General features: G+C 42.2%; 1 protein-coding gene across 1 annotated transcript in view; it reads right to left on the bottom strand.

Annotated features, from left to right (window-relative positions):
- The window catches only part of LOC146772837 (cytochrome P450 2D17-like), a 191,946-nt gene that overhangs the window by 20,420 nt on the left and 146,350 nt on the right, over positions 1-25,176 (bottom strand). Inside the window, exon 7 of the mRNA XM_085637807.1 lies at positions 11,610-11,797. Within this exon, the coding sequence (XP_085493933.1) occupies positions 11,610-11,797 (188 nt within the window). The remainder of the gene's footprint in view (positions 1-11,609; positions 11,798-25,176) is intronic.

Here is a 25,176-nt window from a genome sequence, read left to right as displayed (position 1 = left end):
CACTTCCATGGGCTTTCCCGGAGCCCCTTCATACGCAAACACGTACATGGCATCTTTTGAAAATAAATACATTTTGAACAACGAGCAATTACATTTAGTCATGTATATGAGATACATTGACGACATTTTGACTATATGGCAAGGCAATCAAGCTACACTGGAAGACCAAGATTCAATTTCTGGATATCGAAATTGGGAATACAGCAACAAGCTTAGAAACATCGGTATATCGTAAACCCACTGATAAAAACAACGCTTTACACTTTTCCAGTTTCCATCCGGCTTAATTAAAAAGACACCTCCCGGTTTCTCAGTTCATTAGAGTTAAAAGAATTTCCTCAAACGCCACTGAATCCGACACACTAAATCAAGATCAAGCAGAGAGATACCGCCGACGGGGATATCCATCTGAGATTTTGGAAAATGTCAGGTCTATTGTGGAAATGAAAAAACGTGAGGACCTTCTCATTAACAAACCAAAAACCATAAACAAACGCAAAGAATTTGTGTTGAAACATTCTGTGGAAGCCACAAAAATCAAGAAGATCATTAGAAAGAGATGGGAAATTGTGGAACAGGAGCCAGATTTCCAGGAACTAATTATGCACAAACCCCTTTTTGCGCATACCCGTTCCAAAAATCTCAGAGAGCTTTGGAAACCAAAACCTGCACAATTTACCTCAGGATTCATGGGTATGAAAAAATGTTTTAAAAGTGGAGAATGTGGAAATGTCATTCTGGGAAATATTTTTCATCATCCACGCACGGGGAAACCTATAAAACTGAAACACACTTCGGATTGCAACATGGAGGGAGTCATATACGCGATACGTTCCCCATGTGGACTTATCCACGTGGGTAGAACTTCACGAAAAATCAAAACTCGTATCATTGAGCATAAATGCATGATACGTAATAAGAACAGACACTCATACCTTGCAGCACATTGGATAGACATGACACACACCATTCCACAACTAAGATTTACCATTTTGGAAAACATAACACACAAAGGCAGCATTGACATGAACTCCAGGTTAGCTCAACGTGAAACATTTTGGATAACATTTCTCGACACCATCATTCCAAAAGGTCTAAATGATCATTATGAGATGCTATGTTTTTAATAACATATGGGAATTTTGTTAGGCCATTTTATCCAGTGGTATTATCGTTCTGCATAACTGATGTTTACTTTATTATGGCATTTTCTTTCATTTTGTATTCGTGGCATCTTGTTATTGTTCATTTGCACTTGCTCCCACTATCACTTTCATTTTACTCCACGAACTGTGTGATCTATTTTCAGTTATTGCAGCACTTTTTGTACACACTTTTCTTATTCGTTCCCTGTAAAACCTTCACTGGGATGCATCATAGGTTTGCATATTGGATTATTGTTAGGACGGTAGATTTCACGCATGCGGAGATATTTTTACTCTTTCTCACTATTCGTAAGTATAGCATTTCACTGGTCAGAATACGTTCTTCATTGCAGTTGATTATCTTTGATATGGACGTCTGCTATGTGCTTGGCTAGTGTTGTGGATAACAGTTATAGTTTTGATGAGAACCTCACGCATGCCGAGACGGTTGTCGATAAAGTTCCTTCAAACTAGGCCTCACAAAGGAGGATTCCTTTTAGCACATTAGGCATGCGCTAAGATCAGGTGACGCGTAGAGACGTCACATACGCATTTAAACATTGCCATTTTTGAGGTTCAGTAACTCGGCTAAATCGGAGATTCTTATTCATGTCGGAGCCTTATTAACTCACGGTAAGCTGAAAAGATGTTTTGATGCTGGAGACTAATGTGGTTTTTCGGTCGCCATTTGAGTGTTTCATGATTGCTGATATCTCTTGTTATAGATTACTTTCAACAGTCAAGTCCGACCCAGAACTTTTTCAAGCCAGAGCTTCCTTAATATTCGGTAAGCGAGAGAAATGGATGATGCCGTAGATTTAGGTGTCTCTTAGTTGCCGTGCAGCGGTTTATGACTGTTGGTGTCTCTTGTTCACAGATTACGTTTGTTAGTCAAGTCCGCTCCAGAAAGATTTGTCGCGGTATCAGTAGCACAGGTAAACTTGTTTACCATTTCAGTCTGTTCCATTCCTAGTATCTTTCATGATACGATTTCTTTTCATTATATTAGGTATTGTTCCTTGCTCACACAGGAAGTAACACGCACTGAAGGGTACACGGACACAGTCTTACCGCGTCATCCCTTCAAGACAGATAGTGGAAGGACTTATTTATAGGCACGAAAATGGCACTAGGTAAATCTTGAGTTAAGGAGCACACAGGTTTCAGTGTTTAACCTGTTTTAACCGTTTTTAGCGGGTGAGCATGTCTCAAATAACATTTGTAATGTCACGCACAGACTCTTATTAACCGACTTTCTTCAAACGGGCTAGTTGGTCTCTTCTTACGTTTTACGCTCACACTTTAAGACTTTATGATTTGTTTCTGTATTCACGATGAGGAGGCTCAATGTCGTCGTTGCCAGCACGTTCCTTCACTTTTCCTTTTACTTCGACATAACCCTGGCTCCAGGGTGCTTTAGTTCCTGCACGTTTCCGGTTTCTTCATTTCTCTTTTTCACGCTTACCTAGCCTTGGTTATAAGGTTCCTCAATTCACCATGCACATGTGATAGTGCCAGCAAGAACGGATATGGTGTGGTATTCTGATCATATTGGTTTTTACTTGTTTCATTTGTTCCAGTCGGTGGCTACAAGAAAAGATATGGAATCACATGCATAGAAATTCATGACTTTGCAATGTTATGCCCCTGATGAAAGATTGTACCCGAAATGCATTGGGTCTCTGTTTAAATATGTTAGAATGTTCAAACAATTGATATTGAATACATTATTTTTACATGAACTACATTTATTCTCAGTCTGCATTGAAAATCATGCTTTGTTTGACAAAAAGACACTGAAGAAAGTGGTGTAATTCACAAAAAGAATACAATGAATTAAATGATTATTTTGTTGTTCAAATGAAAAACATTGTTTATTGACTGTACTATTATATCATTTGGAAGAAGCCTTAGGGACACCACAACAGTGCGCTGAGTGTCAGGTACGGATATTTCCGCACCTCATTTTTACACTGTAGTATCACAGGTCAATTTAGGCTGGACCTTAAGCACACAGCAGCACGCTTGGAATAAACTGATCACATTAGCACATTTTGTTTACACTTTGCACCACAGGTGTGCAGGTTGGTACTCCAATTTTTTCTCCTGCGAGCACAAACCAGGATGCACTCACAGGTCGTGGAAGCATTTTTTTGTATTTTTTAGAGTTTTATATAGCGCAAACTAGATCCGAGACATCGGGTATCAGAGCGCTTTACAGGAGCACCAGTTTTGTTACATGAGGACACATTCATTTTTGTTAGGCACGGGGAGATTAAGTGAGATTAAGTGATTTGCCCAGAATCACAGGATGTTGAGCATCGTTGCAGAGACTCAAACCCAGTTCCCCAGCATCAAGGTCGACCACTCTAGCCTTAAGGCAACATCCTCTTTAATTACCTTACCTTAATTATTTTTAAAGTTATTGTTGCGAAATCGATCTGTTTTGTAACAGTAACATTAATGACGTCTTATTAGGGACCCATTTCAAATTCAGTTTTCAATTACTGACGGGTCGTAGACCAGGGGGGACCCGCTCCACTTACAACCCTGCAAATTGGTATGTATACACAGTAACTAGAGTGGGCTTAGACAGTAGCTCTACTATGTCTATTAGGACTGGAATCAAATAGGCAAAGGGCAAATTAATAGACTCTTCCTTATTTGAAAAGATTCCTATCTTCTGAGTCCCTCTGCCTATCAACAGTTGTCCGACAATATTTTTTTCTGCGTACCCCACTTGACATGAGATGTGGACTAGTGGTTATGTTTTTGGCTGAGAAGCCAGCAAACCAGGGTTAAAATCCCTGTTTTCCAATACGTTCGTAACTGGTGATGCTGATTGAAGTACCTATTTTTACTATGCCCCAGATTCCATGTCTGCCAAAATCAGAAGCACTTAAAAATCGCCGGAAACCCTTACTTAAAAAAAGAAAAAAAGAAACCTTTGAGACATTTATTTAGGAATTATGGTTTTATATAGTGGTAAACATATGACTTGGAAGTAGATTTAGGTTGAATATTTTACATTTAGATCTAGGGTCGCTCCTGCACAGGGATAGGCTTCTACGTGCAAAAAGGATAGACAAGTGATGAGCACGCCTGAAATAGCCACTGCTTTGTCCCCTAACTCCTGCTCTGTGCGTCATCATTGCCACCTTGAGGCTGAGACAACAAAAATCTCCCTTGCCACAAGTTCTTGGATCCAGGTGTCCCACGCGCCACTCTCTGAATCACCTCAGGCCTAGGGTGACCAGGCGTCCCCGATTTGTCCGGACGATCCAGGTTTTTCAACAGTTGTCCCAGGAGATTTTGGTTAGGTGTCTCAAAGCAGGGCTAGTAAGCAGCTGTTATGAGTAAGCAATTTAATTAACAGGTATGATGCTGGTTTTAAAAATTACATTTTATTTATTTCAAATCAAATCAAATATGCTTTATTCGATCACTAGTAGTTAAAACATGATTAAACTGGATTTTTAAGTTGGTAAGTACATAAGAGATTGTATAAAAAACAAAGGATACTAGTAAAGGATAATAAGTCCTAAGTGAATTTTAAGAATTATAAAAACAGGAATATATAAAACAATGGAGGAGGAAGCATTAAAACACCACCAAACAGTATTATGTAGGATATGGGTATTTAAAGACTTTACAGAGAGGTAGAGGAGGAACTGCCATTATTGCTTGTCACACTGCATATAAGAGCCCTTCAAGGCTTTGTATCTAATAATCCAGGCGCAACTCAAAAATGTGGCCACCCCACAAGTAAAAAGCATACGTGGATCCGTTTTAAGAATACGCAGGGCGACCCATGGATTTGCAAACTGGTTTTATCCATTTAGACCTGGCAATGGAATAAGCTGGGCAGGCTAACAAAACATGGGAGACGCTCTCCAACGGAGGTCTGCAACAGGCACAGCCTTCGTTTTGATGTTTGTGTGAGCGCCTTTTGGATGTTGTTGTGTGAACTGGGAGTGTGCCGAACCTAAATTGGGTATATAGCAGCCTATCACGTGGGACCTGGATAATATCCAGCTAAGGCTCTAAGGCTCTGACTGCTTTTGACTAAACAATTCATCTGTTAATCTCCCCAAATTTGGTTTGCTCAGATCATTAGAGTCAAGCTAGTTCCAATAAATATACTTGAGCTCTGACTTGCTGGGTGGGACTTGAGTGTCCCATGTTTCCGAAAGACCCAGCTGTGTCAGCGTCTTTCTGACATTAGATATCCACTTGACCCTATGCACCACATCCAAATTAAGCACCTCAGTCAGGACATCGGCATAATTTACAAGCTCAGGGGTACGCATTAAGCGTGCTCAGAAAAGCAATGGGTGCAGCTTAGCAATATCCCTGAGGGGCCGTCTACCCATATCAAACATTAAGGGGATTAGTGGGGTGTTACTAGGGAGCATCACCAGATCCCTCAAGAACTTGTGCTCGGATCTGCGGATATCATCAATATTGTCAAAACCCCATTATTTATTTTCTTAGTGCCTCTTCTCTGTTTCTATGGGGATGAGGGCTGTCATTCTTGCCACTTTATTGATGTAAATTTGTAGTCCTTCCTCTATTTTTGCAAAATGTCCCTTTTTTTGGGTCGCACAATCTGGTCACCCTACTCATGCCCCAATACCTGTTCACGCATTCTTCCTTCCACAACAAACACAAACGACTAAGATAAAACGCCGACTTGGTCTCACCTGGATTCAAATACGATGGGGAAATGATACACCCTTCTGTGCAGCAGGCGCATTAACTCGCCGACATGCGGAACCGGATGAAATTCCAATGCACGGGGGTAAATAAGTGCGCGCAGACTTCCGAACCCATGCAGATGGGGATTAAGTCATTAAGCGTGTTTGGCAGTTTTAGTTGCAGCTGATTACATTAAAGCTACAATCCACCTTTCTATCACCCTCACTAATGCTCCCACCAGCAGTCTCCTGTGACAGAGCCTGGCCCTCGTATGGCGGCCCTCGAGGGTAGCTCCTCTAATTGATGGCGGGGGCAAGGAGAGTTGCATCCTGTGAGACTCTAACAGTAGCGCCCTCAGGGGAGCGTGGTAAAGTGTGTAAAATAGGGATGGCTGCCACAGGATAGAGAGTGTGCTCATGTGCTGGCTTTTGTACAGCTGCTGACAGCACCAGGGCGGGTTTGGCAGAGGGGTAGAATCTACACGTTTAAAAAAATATATTTTTAATGGGAACAACGGCAGAAGACTGCCGGGGCTACTTGTGTAGTATATTAAGAGTTTGCTTTGTGTACGGGCTGCCTGTAAAAGAGGTTGTGAGGGGGTTCGTGCAGTGAACTGCAGCGGGAGACTGCCGTGGCTTCTTTGGAAAGGAGGAGGGGGCAAGTGTGCCAGAGGCTGCAATAGGGAGCGAGGATGAAAGTCTGCCAGGAGATGCTTTTTAAGGGAGAAGGGGGTGGGGGTGTCAATGGCTGCTTCCAGGAGAGATGGAGAAAGTCAGCCAGGCTATCTTAGGGAGGTTTCTGACAGAGCTTTGCAAATGAAGTTTATTTTTCTTGGGGCTGCCTTGGGGAGAGAGGTGCAAGTCTGCTATGGAATACTAGATAGAAAGGAGAGGAAGTTGGTCCTGGAGTACCTTCGGGTGAGGGGAGGAAATCGGGCAGAGATTCCTCCAGTGGCTGCTTTAGGCTAAAAAAGAAGCAGCCTTTTTTTTTTTTAAATGGGTCTGCTAAGCGAGGGCACAGTACTGTCTACTCAATAATAATTTTAATTCCCTCCCGGGATAGTAATGGGTAGAACTGTAGCTCCGAGTGACGCAGATTCAGGGCAAGGCGCACCAAAGGAACCCTGAGGATCGTCCATCTTCAGGGGTCATGTGCGCATCGGAGAATTAATCATACATAAAGGCAGACAACACATCTACGCTTTATAAAACAAAGGGAACAAAAGCACAAGGCACATTCCTGAAAAGATAATACAAGGCAGCATCAGTCGGCACCCGTTCTCAAGCGCATGCATCATACAGACTCAATCATAGTGGGTATTACTATTAATGGAAACAGAGCGGGCAGGTCCCGAAAGCAGAGATGATGCAGCCCTTATAAACGGGCTGTCGCTGCCCTCCCAGGTGCTGCTATCAAGAGATCCGATGCATCAAAGCACTGCATGCTGCCGCTGCACCCCGCCCCTCAGCGATCCTCACCTCTCACCCAGAATGGTCCCCTGCATTTTTCTTCTTTGCGTTAGGTATGTATGACCCCTCCTCATTGCATTCCGATGTGGCTCTGGACCCAACCACTGCTAGGCTCCGGAGTGCCCAACCACTCAGACTGCACCACTCCTATGCTACAGCAAGAATCTCTCTGATGTGTACGTACCCTTAAATTGAAAGGCTCCTGTTAGATGTGGAGTGGTGGCCTCTCAGATTTGGAAGCTCCTGTCAGATGTAGCGGCACTTCCCAATGTCCAAGCTTTATTTACATTAGTCTGGCTGCAATGATTACATTGGGCCCCCGCATATAATTTCCCAAGGGACCTGGCCCACCTGGGGGCTCAAAGAAACGAAGTCTGGAACACCACGCTTCGTTTTTTAAAATTTTCTCGGCAGGTCCTTGTGTTTCTACCCTGCACCCTGTTTTTCATTTTTAACCTTTTTTTTAACCTTTTGATGGCTGCCAACACTTCCTGGTTTGGAGTGTTGGCAGCCAATTAGAATGAATCTTGTGCTCGGGATTAGTCTCAACTCCTACTCGGTGCTCAGATATTGATATTTTTTCTTTTTTGAATTTCCCAGGAACTACTGAACGGATTTACACCATTTTAAAAAAAAGGGTGCTTTCTGAACCAAGAGCTACCTTTTTGCCACGTTTGGTGTAATTTTGTTCAGCAGTTCGGGCAGATAACCTGTTCCAAAAATTCCTATGGAAATTATCATGGGGAAAACACGCTTTGGGACCCCTCTTTTGTTTCAGCCTTCGCTTGACGAATTACCCCAACAGGAGCTGACCGGAGCGCCCCACCAGTTTCGAAAATTTTGCGAAGATTCGTCAAACGGCACCAAAGATATTGGCAAATCAAAAACCGCTTTTCCTATGGATAAAAGGTCCTAACTATAACTACCTACTGGCGACCACCAGTAGGTAATATATTATTCGGCCACGTTCTGGCCATAAAAGTAAATTTCCCATAATAGAACACATACATTTTATACGGATATAATTAAAAGCACAGTTAAAATGTTAGTATTAAAAGAAACATATTCAGATAGGCCCAAGTCATTACTGTTATCAAACCAGATTTTTCCTCTTATGAATTGCCCCTGATAAGAAACTTGCAACCCCATAACAAATGAGTGGAGAAGAAAGCATTTGTAAATAAATCAGTGCTGGTCTTACTTGTGCAAAATAACAATCTCTAAAAAGTGGTGGAATATATTTAGCTCACAGCTCAGTATAAAAACCACAAAAAAACAAAGTGCAGCAGGTCTTAGTCAGAAACATTATCTCAGGCACACGGTTGCAGGGTTCCTAACTTTGTAAAACCCTTAGGTACAGTTAGGGACCAGTGGATACAATTAAATCTGAATCTAGATTAAAGAAAGCGATGATGCAGATTATTAACAAAAGACCAAAAGGGTTGATTTAAATTTCCAGGACTTATAATCATAAAATGTCTACATGTAGGTTTTTTTAATTCATTTACTTCCCTATCCAGTTGTCTCCTTGTTAAATATTGTGTTTTTATAGCTTTCATGTCTTCAGGGTGCAGCTTTCTTGGTTGATTAAATAGCTCTGGTTGCCCGAGGGCTGAAAGCTGCCGGGAGACATATTTTAGCCAGGGAATGTCTGCAACTCTGTCTAACATCATGCAGTCCTCTAGAATAATTTGGTTTAGGTTTGGCTTATCTCTAGACCAAATTTTTAGCCACCATATCAAGGGTGCTGCAGCAATATTGTCTGTAATGTATCCCTGCCTTAATTCCTCATGTACCATGAACGCTGGAATGCTAGAAGGAGCAGCTAAGAGTTTACGTAGGTGTTTGTTTTCTACTCCTTGAACTTCATTGTATTCCTTGTAACCCCAAACCACACTACCATACACTGTCATAGCGACACATTTCAATAATTAAAAATTACAAATGTCAGGAAAAAATATTTTAATAACTGTTTTATTAAAAATAAATGTAACTTTCATTTAAATTTGTTGAGTGAATTATTTTACATAAATTTTACACAACCTTTTTAAGACATAATAAATAAACATTTTAGTTTAGATTAGATTTATCGTTACTGAATCTTAAAAAATAATGTTAATGTAATATATTTAATCTAATTAGATAATATATTTAAAAGTAGGATAGTAGTGCTGTAGTATTTTATTATCTTGTACTAAAATTAAAGTAAATAGATAAAATTAATTTACGTGAATATTTAACCTAAATATTTTTTCTATTTCTTTCAAGTTTAATAAAAACTTTTACTTTTTGCTAGACTTTGCCATAAGTTTATTAAAGTTGAATACCATTTGCAAAATCTCCACCCTGAAGGCAGAGATATCCCTTTGGTAAAGTGTTGGGAAAAGTAAAAAAGTTTCTTATACTTGAAAAAAATGTTTACAAATATTTTTATGTTAAATGTTAATATATATTAATGTCATATTTTTAACACTATTAACCTATTTTTAATTTAAAATGCAATTCTTTTTAATACATTAAATAAACTTAAAATGTTTTTTCAAAACAATCTATTTTATATTATGCATTAGAAATTATTTTCAAAAATGTAACTAGTTTATATAATTTAATTTAATATTATTTGCTATCATGTTGTATTTTAAGTTCTTACCTCTATTGTATTTTAAGTTCGTACTGCCATTATTTTCCATAATTTTCTATGGGAGGTTGTAGCAGTACAAGTGCCTCGCCACATGTGGTCACTTACTCCAGCTACAAATTGGAGTACATATACTATTGTTTTCGGTCCTTTTTGGCTATAGCAACTTTAGAAGTGCAGTTTCTGAATAGGACTTACTCTTTTGTGGGTGGGTACATGTCCCTCACATGTCCCCCATTAAACCCATTCAAAACACTTTCTGACCCCCTCCTTACTCCTCACTAAACGCCTGCCATTTCGTAGTAAGCATGCCCCTTTTTCGAACCACTCCTCTTGTCCTTTTCACATTTACTACTAAGTAGAAAACTTACAAGTGTGAGGATCTCACCATAGATAGGGGAGGTGGAGATTTATACTTGTAGGTTTGTGAATTGCATTTTATAGTAGAAAACAGAACTTCTGTAGCTCTACTTTACATACTGCAAAATGCAGTTTGGAAATCAGGCCAAATGTTTGCTATCTCACCAGATTCATTTGGATGAGCATGGTATTCCAGCTTCGGAATGTCCCGGTGAATGGCCAGTGCCTGGGTACCTATGAAAGGCTAGTGCCCTACTGGGTGAATCCATGACATAAATACAGCCCTGTCAGACTGCTGAAAGAGACTCCGGAATGGAAAAAAAAAATGTTTTAAATCATAATCAACTACTATGATTGCCAGAAGTCCTCTGGCACACAATCACCATAGAATGCTCATTGTAAACACCTTTAGTGAACCACAAGCCTAATGGTCCACATTTCCACAATGTTGTTTGTTTTATACATCACTGATGTTTTTCTTTTATTATGCTGCTTAATGAGGGGGGGTACCTATGAATGAGTTTTTATACGGAATCTAATAATTATAGATATCGGGAGAGGTGTGACACAGAGGCCAGAGCAGCTGACTCTGGAGTGCGAGGCTCACGGTTCCAACCCCGGCGGCAGCTCAGCTGAGCTCAGCATCAAGTGACTTTGGGCAATAGCTCACTTAATCTCCCCAACAGCCCCCAGCGCCTGGAATGCCCTTAAGGGTGATAGGTTTGCGCTTTACAAATGTGGAATTATTATATGGTTTACCCATTTCATCCCAGTATCCCCACATGTGCATTTTAAAGGTATAGCAAGTCAAAGACGTTGCAAATGCATGTGCTGCTTCCTTGTGCCTCTAAATGGCCTAAAAATTATATGAATCACAGTATTGTGATAAGAACTCTTCAGTTACTTTATCCTATATACTTTTTTCTACAGAATAAATGTGAGGAGATAGTGCATACTTTTACACAGTCCTACTAAGGTGGCATTTCCCTCTGCAATCCAGACTCTGCCATTTGTGCACTATGCAGTTGTGCAGTGGTGTTTACCCATGACAGATCCTATGAAGCTGGACTTACGTGATGGTTCAAACTCAGTGCTGTCATTGTGCAAAATCCTATGACAGTGAGTACTAACGTGAACTGATCAACATCCCTAAGACATAGGCCCGTGCAGTATGTTAGTGATGGGAATGAAAGTGCACAATCCAGTTTCACTAAGACATAACTGTGCATTCCAGGATTAAGTAAGTGCTTTACATTTCCTGAGCTATAGTTTAACCTTAGGGATTTTCTGGGTACTCACTTTGGCAAGGTAGTATCCGCGGAGAGTGGTGTCCTTGGTAGTTGCTCTGAAAATCCCAGTAGGCGCGATGTTACCGAAGCGCAGGATTTCATTGATAGTGGCTTCGACATAGGGCATCTTGAGCCGATCATCCCAGCAAGGAAGGCGGTCCCATCCCACCACCTGCTCAATCTCTTGCTGGCAGCGCACTGGTACAAGACAGGCATAGTAGGGGAGTAGAGAAGACAATAACCTAAATATCAATGAAGTGATAACCAGTACAGCTAATCAACATTTATCTCCATGAACAATATGAAAGGTGCACAGAGCAGTGACTTGAGGGATGCAAGATCTGAAAATTATGCATTCTTCCTATAAACAGATTCCAAACATGGTACCTAATATTTCAGGCCCAACAAAGATGCAACCGAGCCTTCAGATGCAAATCTCCACGTATTAAAAAACAATAGGCACACACAAATCTATAAGGGGAACTCAGGCCTTAGCTGCAGACCCCACCGGTTCTATCACTGTAGTGTCTTGAATCAACATAGTTCTGTCGGAGATCCTGATCCAACACAAGGAGATGCTGGATGGAGTGCTGAAACATTTCAGACACTCACTCCCAGTCACAGATCTGGGTTGAATCCATCATCATTCCTTAGCTCACTTTGCCACCCCAGTTCAGACACAGCGATATGCAAATCAGTCTTGACCCTGTGCCTCATGGGAACAGTCCAGCCTGAACTGAAAGGTCAGGTCTTCCCTGGACTGGAAACAAGTATCCTGGGACCGGTTTCGGGCTAACAGCCCTCTTCAGCCAGGCTAGCTTGAATCCAGTTGCAAAGTGAGCATGGGACCCACATCTGGGCATGCCCTGCCAACTTAGGGCGAAAAAAGCAAACACAAGGAGATGATGGCCGGAGTGCTGAAACTTTTCAAACACTCACCCCCATCACAGATCTGTGTTGAACCCATCATCATTCTTTAGCACACTTCGCCACCCCAGTTCTGAACCACCTATATGCAAATCAGTCTTGACCTTGTGCCTTATGGGAACTATCCAGCCAGAACTGAAAGGCCAGGTCTTCCCTGGACCAGAAACAAGCATCCTGGGAACAGTTTCAGGGTAACACCCCTCATGAGCCAGGCTAGCTTGAATCCAGTGGCAAAGTGAGCAAAGGACCCACATCTGGGCATGCCCTGCCAACTTAGGGCGAACAAAGCAAACACAAGGAGATGATGGACGGAGTGCTGAAACTTTTCAAACACTGTGGTAAATAATTTTCCTTTACCGGGACTGAATTTGATACAGGAACATAATAAAATAGCTCAGTAAAATGAGAGGCAGAATCCGTGGTATTAGAGGTTCGGAATGGGCTTTATTCCATTAACTCGATTATAATCGGTTGCCTCAAGTTCCGTCACCACGAAGGTTCAGGAAGTGAAGTACATACATTATTGACATGAAATGGCTTTTATAATACATACATTACAATGAAGCGAATACAATAGGCGTAACAATTGATAAGGAAAATGACAAGTTGTCTACGTAACCGAAAATGGGTGTAATAAGGAGTAAAAAGGAACATAATTGGTTGTGATGTCATGTATAGGTGGATCTATAAGATAATATTTGGCATAGATGCGCGCGCAGCAGCATGACGTGTGATTGACGTGTAACTAGGGGGTGAAGGGAACTTGACATTTAGCTCTACATGTGGAGACGAAAAGTCTGGGGGGTCAAGTCAACCTAATCCCAAATCATATCTAACATCCTATGTTTAAAGAACTATGTTATCCACAAAGGAAGGACTCTCGAACAGAATCTATTCTATACTGACTGTGCGTGCGTGTACAAGCGTCTAAGTGTCTACACTAAATGCGAGGGCAGGAATCTTCCATAGTAACAGGGCTATGAATTACTTGTATTAAGACAGAGAAACCGGGCTTTTTGCTTGCTAGCTGGAAGAATGTTTACTTAAACTACTAGGCAGGAATGCATCGGCCGAGGGGGAAGCAGATAATTCGAAGGTGAAATACAGTTCTTGGCAGAGAATAGGCTGATGTCAGGCTTCGTGAGCCGCGCAGAGAATGAGACAAAGTTCATGGTCACAGATGCAGGCTCAGACTGGAGCTTTCAGAGGCAGAAGGCAAGAAGAGTTTGATGACAGAATCAGGGCCTACTTGCTTGGACTGTAAAATGGCATAAGTGAACCACATAAAGCCGGTGGCCTTTTGTACTTAAGAATGGAATATCCGGCCTATTCATGGCGGATTTGACAGAGGACATGTTGACGGTGGACGCACATGTATTTGCGTCTTCATAACTGGAACTGGAGGGAACATACATGTACTTGTGACATGTACATAGAACCGTTGGGGTCCAAGATAGGGGACATAACTGACCAGAAAAATCCATATTTCCACATTCCCTCCTTGTCCCCTACTTGCCCGTTAAGAGATATCAATCTTCATTAATCCATTGATCTGTTCATATAGCATCATTTGTTCTTCTTTCTTCTTCCGGAATCTTGAATGAAATCTTGGTGGTGGAATACACGATGTGGCACACAGACCACAAATCGCTGGTCCACATTGGAGACATAGACAGCAACTGAATAGTATGAGAAGGCCAATACCTAGGAAGGATAGAACTCTCCATCCCCAGGCTGATATCACACTCCAAAACCAACTGGACCAAGTCCAGGTGCCTGGATTCTGGTGTATCTGGCTTACAATCTTGTGGAGGCGAGTTATAGCTTTATATACAGATGGCGAATTTTCTGGTATGAATACGCAGCAGCTTGATCCGATGACCCTACAAGCTCCGCCTCTATCAGCCAGGATGACGTCAAGGACAAGACGATTTTGAAGTACAACAATCCGCATAGCAGACTGCTCTTCTGTTAAATTGCCGAAGGCGGAAATAGTTTCATTCACTACTGCTTCAAGGGTTCTAGTTAATCTACGTATCAGCTTACTATTGGTAACAGTACCTATATAGGGAAAGATGCCTTTATTGAAATCTACATACTTGTCCCATGCCGTCTCAGTATAATCGACAATTGGGAGATCTCTCCGCTCTCAATTGTGTACTAAATGAATATTTCTATAATAATCAGGAGGAGCTAGGAAAACAGGTGGCAAAAGGAATGCAATGTAGCAGGTACCATCCCAATCTAGAGGTAGACGCATATATGCAGTCTGACCACATATAAAGTAGGAGTGGCGATAAGCTCTAAATGAAGATTTGCCTTGATCACTGAATTCTACGATAGTAGTGCATTTACTATGGCCCATATGTATGGAACCAACCTTTCTTACACACAATTCACCTTTTGCTGGGAATACTGACATGGTGGGTAAGACTAGTTCAACTTCGGATACGACATTTAGGATCATGAGATTAGGTGTAAAATTACCTAATCCATATACTTCATTTTCTAGATCAGTTCCTGTTCTTTTGGGGCGACCCTCCTTGTCAGGGTAGCAGACCTTGAGTAAAACTAGGTTTAGGTTTCCCCATACCCACTGATCTTGGTAAACTGCTGTGTCTGAGTCTATGGAATTGATTAAACTAAACCATGCTCCACAGGAGCCATTATGTGTAAATGGGTGTGGAAAGAAAGGCAAGACTCCTTCATAATTCTGATAGGGAGGGAGTCGGCCACACACCCAACAATTAGTTGCATTACTAGTCTGATGGGAATGATGTAACATACTAATGAAAGTGTTATTGCGCAGCGCAAGTCTATAGGACAATTCATGCGGGGGTAAGTCACTAAAAGAATGTTCTGCAATAACATTGTGAACATTTCTGGCAATAGGGTAATATATGTGCAACAACATACTGGTAATAATTATTAAAAGACTTAAGGAAAACAAAATTAATAATGTCACTATACAATGGCTACGCAGTGATTTACAATACGCCTGTCGTTTCATCGTTTTTCGCGACTGTTCATGATTCAGGTCTAGAGGATACATGTCAGAGACAGATTCAACCGCTTCACCTAGGAGAGGACTTAAACAATCAAATCGTCTGACGTCCTAGGCCTCAACTTAACTTTGTAGAGTTCGCTTTCAGTTTTTTCCACCAAAGGAAGTTTTGAATCAGTCTGTGAGGGAGTGCAGGGCACAATGTCTATATCCGAGGATAGTCCATGAAATTTCTTGATATGACTTGAATGAATCCAGCCCTTGCGGCCCTCGATCTTCACGGCTGTTCTTGTGGTCAGCAGAACCAACTTGGGTGTCTTCCACCTGGGCTCCAGCTGAGTCTTTCGGTCGAAGTTTTTCACAAACACAAAATCACCCGGAACTACGTCATGGGGTTTCACCTCAGTGTTGTCGGGAAATGCTGCAGCTACCTGTGAACGACAAGATTGTAGTGCAGACATCAAGGAAGCCAAGTAATCTGTCAGCATATTACAGTCAATATCAGTTATTTTGCGTGGTACAGGCGTCCCCCACATATTTGGTGGTCTGCCGAAGATCACCTCATACGGGGATAGCCCTGTTCGAGAGTGTGCTACCATTCTCATGTAAAAGAGTGCAACTGGTAATGCTACTATCCAGTCGACACCTTTCTCTCTGCATATTTTTGACAATCTAATTTTCAGGATCTGATTATGTCTTTCTACGAGACCTGCTGCCTCGGGGTGTCGGACACAGTGGAATTTCCACTGATATCCTAGCAGAAGTGAAACATGTTTCATTAATTCGGATGAGAACGGCTGGCCGTTATCTGAGTAGACAACACGTGGTAAACCGTAGCGTGGGAAGAATTCTCGAACTAACTGTTTGGCAGTAGTCGGGGCAGTGTAATCTGAAACCGGGTATGCCTCCGTCCAACGGGACAGAGCGCAGACAACTACGAGAACATACTTGAATCCTCGACATCGTTCCATCTGGATATAATCCATCTGGAGGACCTCAAAAGGGTGATCAGGAGGATGAAATCCACCTTGTTCTACGGGAACACTTTTTCCTGGGTTGAACTGGCAACAGATCATACAGGTACGGACTTTTTGTTTGGCTGCAGCTCGTAAATGTTTATTGAACCAAATGTGTTGAATGCTGTCTAGCATAGCTTTTTCTCCTAGATGTGCTGGACTATGTATAGTGTTAACTATAACTTGGACCATTGAATCAGGAAGGAACCATACAGACTTTTCTTTCATCATCCATCCTTGGTCCGTTTGGATCCCTCCTAATTCAGTCCATTTCTTTATTTCGTCTGGTGTAGCATGTGTCTGTATGTCAATTACGTCAAGAGTAGGATCTTTAACTGTCATACAATGTGTCGGCATCGGGACTATTGTCTTTGTCATGTCGGATGTTTGAGTTTGAGCAGTCTGTTTAGCTGTTCTGTCGGCTAGATCATTGCCTTGAGAAATGATATCAGTAACTTTCGTATGAGCTTTACATTTCATAATTGATATTGCAGTAGGTAGATGTATTGCATCTAATAAGGCATGAATGAGGGGTCCGTGCTGAATGTGGGCACCGTGGGAAGTTAAATAACCTCTCTCTCGCCACAGCACGCCGAAGTCATGTACAACTCCGAATGCATAACGTGAATCAGTGTATATGTTGACTTTTTTACTTGTGGCTTGAATACAGGCTTGTGTCAGAGCGATGAGCTCTGCGGTTTGAGCTGACAAAGTATTTATACGATTAGTTTCAATGACTTCAGTATCTGTTGTGACTGCGTAAGCGGCCACTAACTCTCCTGTACTTGTTCTCATACATGAACCATCTACATACAATGTCAGGTCTGGATCTGACAATGGAACATCTGTCAAGTCTTGTCTAGGTTTCGTCGTTATAGTAATAACTTCAATACAGTCATGGGCTAGTGGATCTGTTCCGATTACTGGCAAAAGTGTGGCAGGATTCAATGTGTTACAGCGTCTGATTTCTATGTGTGGCTGAAACAATGTAAGTTCGTACCCTGTAAGTCGTGCTATAGTCAAGTGTTGTGTTTGCGTTCTATTTACAAGAACCTCTACTGCATGTGGTACTTGAACTGTCAATGGATGTCCTAACACTATGGCATCGCTTTGTCTGATTGCTAAAGCTGTCGCTGCTACTGATTTTAGGCATGCAGGCAAAGCCTGAGCTACGGGATCTAGTGTACTAGAAAAATAAGCACATGGTTTGTGTGCTCCTGCTTGTTCCTGTGTGAGTACTGACAAAGCAGTACCTTCGCGTTCTGTAACAAAGAGTGTAAACTGTTTTCTGTAACATGGTGTTGCTAAAACGGGTGCTTGACATAAGGCTTTCTTTAGGCTTTCAAAAGCTTGCGTATGTTCCTGGGTCCAAGGGAGAACAGTCGATGTGGCTGCCTCCTGTGTTGTCAACTGAATGAGTGGTTTTGCTAGGAATGCATATTGCGGGATCCACTGTCTACAGTATGAAGTGAGGCCTATGAAAGCCCGCACCTCCTTTTGTGTCTTGGGTATTGGCATGTTAGCTATTAACTGAATGCGGTCTGGTGTAAGCTGCCTTCCCTCCTTGGACAGCGAGTGTCCAAGATAAATAACTCGCTGGACACAGAATTGCAGCTTAGAAGGGGACACCTTGTGCCCCTTTTCGGCTAGAAATTGTAAAACTGTCAGTGATGCTTTTTCACATTCAGGTTCGCTTCGGGCAGTGATCAGCAGATCATCGACATATTGAAGCAGAGCAGTGTTAACTGGCATGTGGATACTGTCAAGTTCTCGTTTCAGTGCTTGGCTATAGATGCTGGGGCTTTCTGTAAATCCTTGAGGTGCGCGTGTGAATTTAAAGCTACGCCCATTTAAACTAAATCCGAATAAATATTGGCTTTCCGGATCTATTGGGACGCTGAAAAAGGCATTCTTGAGATCGATTACAGTAAAGAATGTTGCTTCGGAATCAATGGCTGTCAACAAGGACGAGATATCTGGGACCACAGGGAATTGTGGCACAATGCATTTGTTTAACTCGCGCAGATCAATAACCAATCGATATACTGGCGGGGCCTTTGGATCTGTACGTTTAAGAATTGGAATTATCGGTGAATTACATATATTGGAGTCTGTTTCTACAACTACTCCTTGGGCAATGAGCTCGTCAATGATTTGCAGTAAAGCCATTACAGCATCTGGGGGTAACTTGTATTGTCGCATTCGTGGTAGCACCACTCCTGCCTTTAATGTGACTCGATATGGTGTAATATTCATGCAACCAACATCAGTAGGGCCTTGTGCCCATAGATGTGTGGGTAAAGTCTGTAATCGGGGATCCATGTCTCTAGATACATAGTGACCTTTAAAATCACGTAAAAATAATCTTACTCCTTCCGGAGAACAACATATTATGGCTCCTAGAGCTTTTAACGTTTTTATTCCTAATAGATTTTCTGGACATGATTTAGTAAGCAACAAATCTGTAGTTCGAGTCAAAGGTCCTATCGTAAGTGGAAGAGGCTGTGACACTTCATTAACAATAGGCTTTCCTGAAAAACCAAGGGAAATATTCTGTGAGCCTGAGAGGGGTGCCACTGGAACTTCACTACGTTTTATTGTTGTTCGACTTGCCCCTGTGTCGAGTAAAAATTTTCTGTCTTGGCCTAATAGTTCACTATGTACATAAGGTCCTTCTTGATCTACAGGTATCTCGATAAGGGGTAAGTCAATTTCCCTCTCTAGGCTTTTTCATGCGTAACGCTGGTACTCAGGGTATTCATACTGTGCGGTCTGATACATTTGTCGTGTTGTTGTTTGTGTGGCAGCAACAGGCAACGCTGGTGCAGCTGGCACGAACTGTATTGGCTGTTGTGCGGCTGGCATGGCCTGGGCATGCTGCATAGCTCCTTGTTCATTCTGATCTTGTCTGAGTGGCCGTGATCTTTCTTGTGTTTTACCTATGGCGATATTATGTTTTAAAACTGGACAATCGTGTACATAATGACCTGGCTTTTTGCAATAATTGCATGTCCCTTTTACAGGTCCGGCTGAATCGGAATGTGTCATACCCTTTTTATGTCCTTCAGCTGGAACTGTCTGGGAAACTAACATTTTCATTTTTGTGTCTTTCATGCGTCTGTGTTCATGTTCTTGTTCCTCTCTAATTCTATTGTGATGGTATTGTAACATTTGTAACATTTGTGATGGAGTGTTACCTTGCCAGGTACTCTCGAATTTTAATACTCTATTCTTTACTGGGGGCAGGGCATTTTCTACTAATTTTGTTACAAACAGATGTGGGTATGATTCGCTACTTGCTTTTATGCCACTATTTATACCAAAACATTTTTCAAATCGGGCATAGTAATCACTAGTGTCCTCATCTTGCTTCTGTTTACAGGCTGAAATTGTACCCCAGTCTTCCTTTTTCGTAGTTAATAAACGCGGCAGTACCTGTACTAGTAATCCTGGTAATGCCTTAGTTTTGTCCCCAAGCCCTGCTCCTGCAGTTCGGGCCTTTTCTTCTGCTTCTAATACTGACCATTCTATCTTTTGGTCTCCTACCTCCCACTCTTTTTCCTTGAGTTTCTCATAAATGCCAGCAGGCATCAATACCTTTAATATTGTCATAATGTCGGGGTAGGTATACTCTCCCATGAGTAACATGTCTTTAATTTCTCGGTGAAAACCCGCTGGGTCTTTGTCATGACTGGGTACCACTTTCTTCATTTGTAACAATTCTATTTTCGATATGGGCGTATATACAAATACACGTTTAAACTGATTGTCCTCGCCCTTTATTGGGTGCACTTCTCGTAAGGGATTCTGTCTATCTATGTGATACGTAGTTCTTTCCTTGACGGGCAATGAGACATGTTCTGAACATACAAAAAGAATATATTGCTTTCTTGATTCTAGAATTTCTTTAATTAATTTAGTACCTGAACCTCTCCATCTATTCGTGAGTAATTCAGTCAATATGTCGGGTAAGGGACCAGGATCTGAATGTTGACTCCGATATAGTATAATGAGTTGTTGGATCATATAAATCCCAGCTAACCTCTGTTCATCTGGGGTGAGATTCAAAAATGTGCGTACTACTGTATCATCACTATATTTTCCGGGACTGTCCACCCAATGGACAGCTGCCCTGGCTAAATCTTGTTCATCCATGGAATCGAGGAAATGATAACCCCTTCGTTCTCGGAGTAACTTGTCAGCTGTTTGGAATGAATACTCGTTAGACCTTATATGGACTATGGGTGTTGGGAAACCCCTGTTATTGTCTGGACATATCGGGCGTGTCGGGTCAATAAGACATCTCGTACTATTACAAGATCTTCTTTTACCTACATAGGCTATCGTTTCTGACTGTCCTGTGGGCGGTCCTGACCCTTCTTCCTCGCTTTGTTCGAACTCGTCTACCTCTAATCTCTCTTCGTGTAGGCGTTCTATTTCTTTACGGATCTTTCGGCACATGGCTATTATACAATTTTGTTTATCATGTCTCCCTTCTGATATATTCTGGCTCCATCGGGTAAGAATTTGCATTGCTTCCGGGTCTACCCCCGGTCGGTCTTGATTTCTGATCACACAGTTTATGAGGAAACGTAACAGTTCCCCCTGTATCTCTACTTTCTGGTATTCCATAGCTCTGTGAATACATTCTGGATCTCGCCCTGTCTGGACAAAATGGTATATATTATCTAGATGCGCAGTCATTCCTGGTAACTTCCCTAAATACACTGCGGCTCGTCTGATACGTAATGATGCTAGGGTCATTTCGTCCTCTTTACCGGGCACGGGGTCATATCTACAATCTATCAGAAGTTCCTTAAGCGCACGGGCACTTATGAGTTTGGGTGTACGTGAATGTGCTGACTCTTGAAAAGTAAGTTTATTTATTCTAGGCGGCGTAGAAAAAATATTGGTAGCACCTCCCGTAGCCCCATCTGGGGTGTCGGGTGTGAAAGGATTCGTTGAACGTGATACAGCAACTATAGGTGTGGACACAGCTATAGAAGCAGCTGTGGGAACAGATGTAGAAACAGATGTGCTTGCCAGAACTTGTGACTGCAGAGATACGGGTGCCGGATCTTGGCGTTGAACCTCCCTGGTATGCGGTCTATGTGGGGCGGAATTAGCATACTCGGGAGCTGCGTCATCTAAATATGAGGACAGAAAAACATCTTCTGCGGTTCTAGGATGCCCCCTAGGATGTACCTTTTTTGGAAATAATGGTGTTGGCAAGTCTTTCGGTATCTCTGGAGTAGCCTTAGGTAATCCTTCGGCCAGAAGGGGATACATACCATTCATAAGGGCATTTCTTTGTCTGTCTACTTGTTCTGATTTCACTCGGATTCCTTCCTCAATTAATAGATTTTCTTGAACTTTATTGGAATTCTCTTTACTCTTCTCTTCCTGTCTACGTGCTTTTTCTGTTCGTCTATGTGATTCTTTACGCCATAATTCAATGGCATCTTTCTGTGACTGTCTGACTTTCCTTTTCCATAACTCTTCTTCTACTTTCATGATGCACTCTGCATCCCAGGTTCCCGCTGTGGGCCACCTCTGACTTTCTGGTAATTCCATGGTGTAGTCTACCCATAAATCAAGAAATAATATAGCATCTAAGCCATGCTTATGATACATGAAGTACCCTGGGGTGTCCCTAGGAGGAATAGGAACGGCTTCTTCGAGTACCCCTTTTCTTGTAGTGATCTGTCTTAGTTTCGAAAAGAGCGGCATGTTGAGAACTGACCTTACACTTGATTTTGACCAACTGACCCGATACTTGATTTTGAACAGACTTAATACAATAAACACGATAATGAACAGTCATTCATACCACGATATACAGAACGTATTTAAACATATTAAACATTAAACATTAAACCTTTAACTGAAACAACAATGATGATCGTCTGCATAACTAATCACCAAGCTTAATTCTCGACAATAACTAGACACTTCGGAATACTTGATATACTGCTAAACAGTACAGATACACTGCTAAAACAGTGCAGACCGGATTTGTGTACCCAAACCCGTCTTGACCGGCACAACCTATGTGCACGTCAGAAATGCCTCCCCAGCAATGGTACTCACCGGGTAGCTTCGGAAACGGAAGGCCTCGGTAACTTGATCTTGAATCGGACTGGACTCGACTCGACTCGTCGGACACTGGACTCGACTTGGGACTTCAGACACTGGTGGGCCTCTGTATACCTCGGATCTTGCTCTCTCAGCTAGGCTCTGGTCGGGATACTTCGCACTTCTCACCGCCTCGTCTGGGTGTTGATCGCAGTCTCAGTCGCCCCCGCTTGACCGGAGGGAGATACAGGAAATCCTGCTGGTACGCGTTATTGTCCGTCCAGCTGTGGCAGGAGACCGGGCCTGCAACGCACCGCCGGCGCGTGAGATGAGAAAGTGTCCCTGTTCGGGCGCCATTCATGTGGTAAATAATTTTCCTTTACCGGGACTGAATTTGATACAGGAACATAATAAAATAGCTCAGTAAAATGAGAGGCAGAATCCGTGGTATTAGAGGTTCGGAATGGGCTTTATTCCATTAACTCGATTATAATCGGTTGCCTCAAGTTCCGTCACCACGAAGGTTCAGGAAGTGAAGTACATACATTATTGACATGAAATGGCTTTTATAATACATACATTACAATGAAGCGAATACAATAGGCGTAACAATTGATAAGGAAAATGACAAGTTGTCTACGTAACCGAAAATGGGTGTAATAAGGAGTAAAAAGGAACATAATTGGTTGTGATGTCATGTATAGGTGGATCTATAAGATAATATTTGGCATAGATGCGCGCGCAGCAGCATGACGTGTGATTGACGTGTAACTAGGGGGTGAAGGGAACTTGACATTTAGCTCTACATGTGGAGACGAAAAGTCTGGGGGGTCAAGTCAACCTAATCCCAAATCATATCTAACATCCTATGTTTAAAGAACTATGTTATCCACAAAGGAAGGACTCTCGAACAGAATCTATTCTATACTGACTGTGCGTGCGTGTACAAGCGTCTAAGTGTCTACACTAAATGCGAGGGCAGGAATCTTCCATAGTAACAGGGCTATGAATTACTTGTATTAAGACAGAGAAACCGGGCTTTTTGCTTGCTAGCTGGAAGAATGTTTACTTAAACTACTAGGCAGGAATGCATCGGCCGAGGGGGAAGCAGATAATTCGAAGGTGAAATACAGTTCTTGGCAGAGAATAGGCTGATGTCAGGCTTCGTGAGTCGCGCAGAGAATGAGACAAAGTTCATGGTCACAGATGCAGGCTCAGACTGGAGCTTTCAGAGGCAGAAGGCAAGAAGAGTTTGATGACAGAATCAGGGCCTACTTGCTTGGACTGTAAAATGGCATAAGTGAACCACATAAAGCCGGTGGCCTTTTGTACTTAAGAATGGAATATCCGGCCTATTCATGGCGGATTTGACAGAGGACATGTTGACGGTGGACGCACATGTATTTGCGTCTTCATAACTGGAACTGGAGGGAACATACATGTACTTGTGACATGTACATAGAACCGTTGGGGTCCAAGATAGGGGACATAACTGACCAGAAAAATCCATATTTCCACAACACTCACCCCGTCACAGATCTGGGTTGAACCCATCATCATTCTTTAGCACACTTCGCCACCCCAGTTCTGACCCAGCTATATGCAAATCAGTCTTGACCTTGGGCCTTATGGGAACAATCCAGCCTGAACTGAAAGGCCAGGTCTTCCCTGGACCGGAAACAAGCATCCTGGGAACAGTTTCAGGGTAACACCCCTCATCAGCCAGGCTAGCTTGAATCCAGTGGCAAATTGAGCAAGGGACCCATGTCTGGGCATACTCTGCCAACTTAGGGTGAACAAAGCAAACACAAGGAGATGCTGGACAGAGTGCTGAAACTTTTCAGACACTCACCCCCAGTCACAGATCTGGGTTGAATTCATCATCATTCTTTAGATCACTTCGCCACCCCAGTTCAGACCCAATAACCATTCATTGCAGTATTGACATACGTATGTGATTGAGCCACAGTCCTGATCTAGGTCTACAGAACTGCCAGATATTTTGGAGCAGTAGACAATTCCTAGCTTTTCTAATCGGGTTTGACTTTTTGACATGCAAATAATAGAAAATCCATTGCCTTTCATTGTGCCATTATGTTACTGTCTCACTTTCTAGAGCTCTGTAGTAGGGGTAGTTCTTAATAGGAAACGCTTGATCTGCTGGGACTCGGATTCACTGGTGGTTACTAACCTCACAGTCTGCAGATTTGCAGAACCATCGTAAGGCGATTCCCCTTCAGAAATGGTTTGTGAGGGATTTATTTCTTACTGCAAAGGGGGCAAGGGGGAGAGTAAATCAAGGAAGGCCGTTCACCAATAGAAGTTTCCGTAAAGTGTGATCCTAAGCAGAGGGCAGGGACCGGTAGTTATACTGCCCAATTCATTAAGGCTGCCTATGGTTGTTTCTCTAAAGACCTTTTCCAATCCAATATGGTGTTCTTCCTTTTCAAGGTTGCAAAGGAGTGCACTTCCTGTTTTGTACTTATATAAAGAGTCTGCCCACAATGATATTTGCATCTTCAACGCATCTAGTCATATCCTTTTGGTTTTCTCCT

This window comes from Triturus cristatus, chromosome 12 (assembly GCF_964204655.1).
Source record: "Triturus cristatus chromosome 12, aTriCri1.1, whole genome shotgun sequence".
NCBI lineage: Eukaryota > Metazoa > Chordata > Amphibia > Caudata > Salamandridae > Triturus > Triturus cristatus.
Note: the sequence above shows the minus strand (reverse complement) of the source record. Positions and strands in the feature narration are given on the sequence as shown.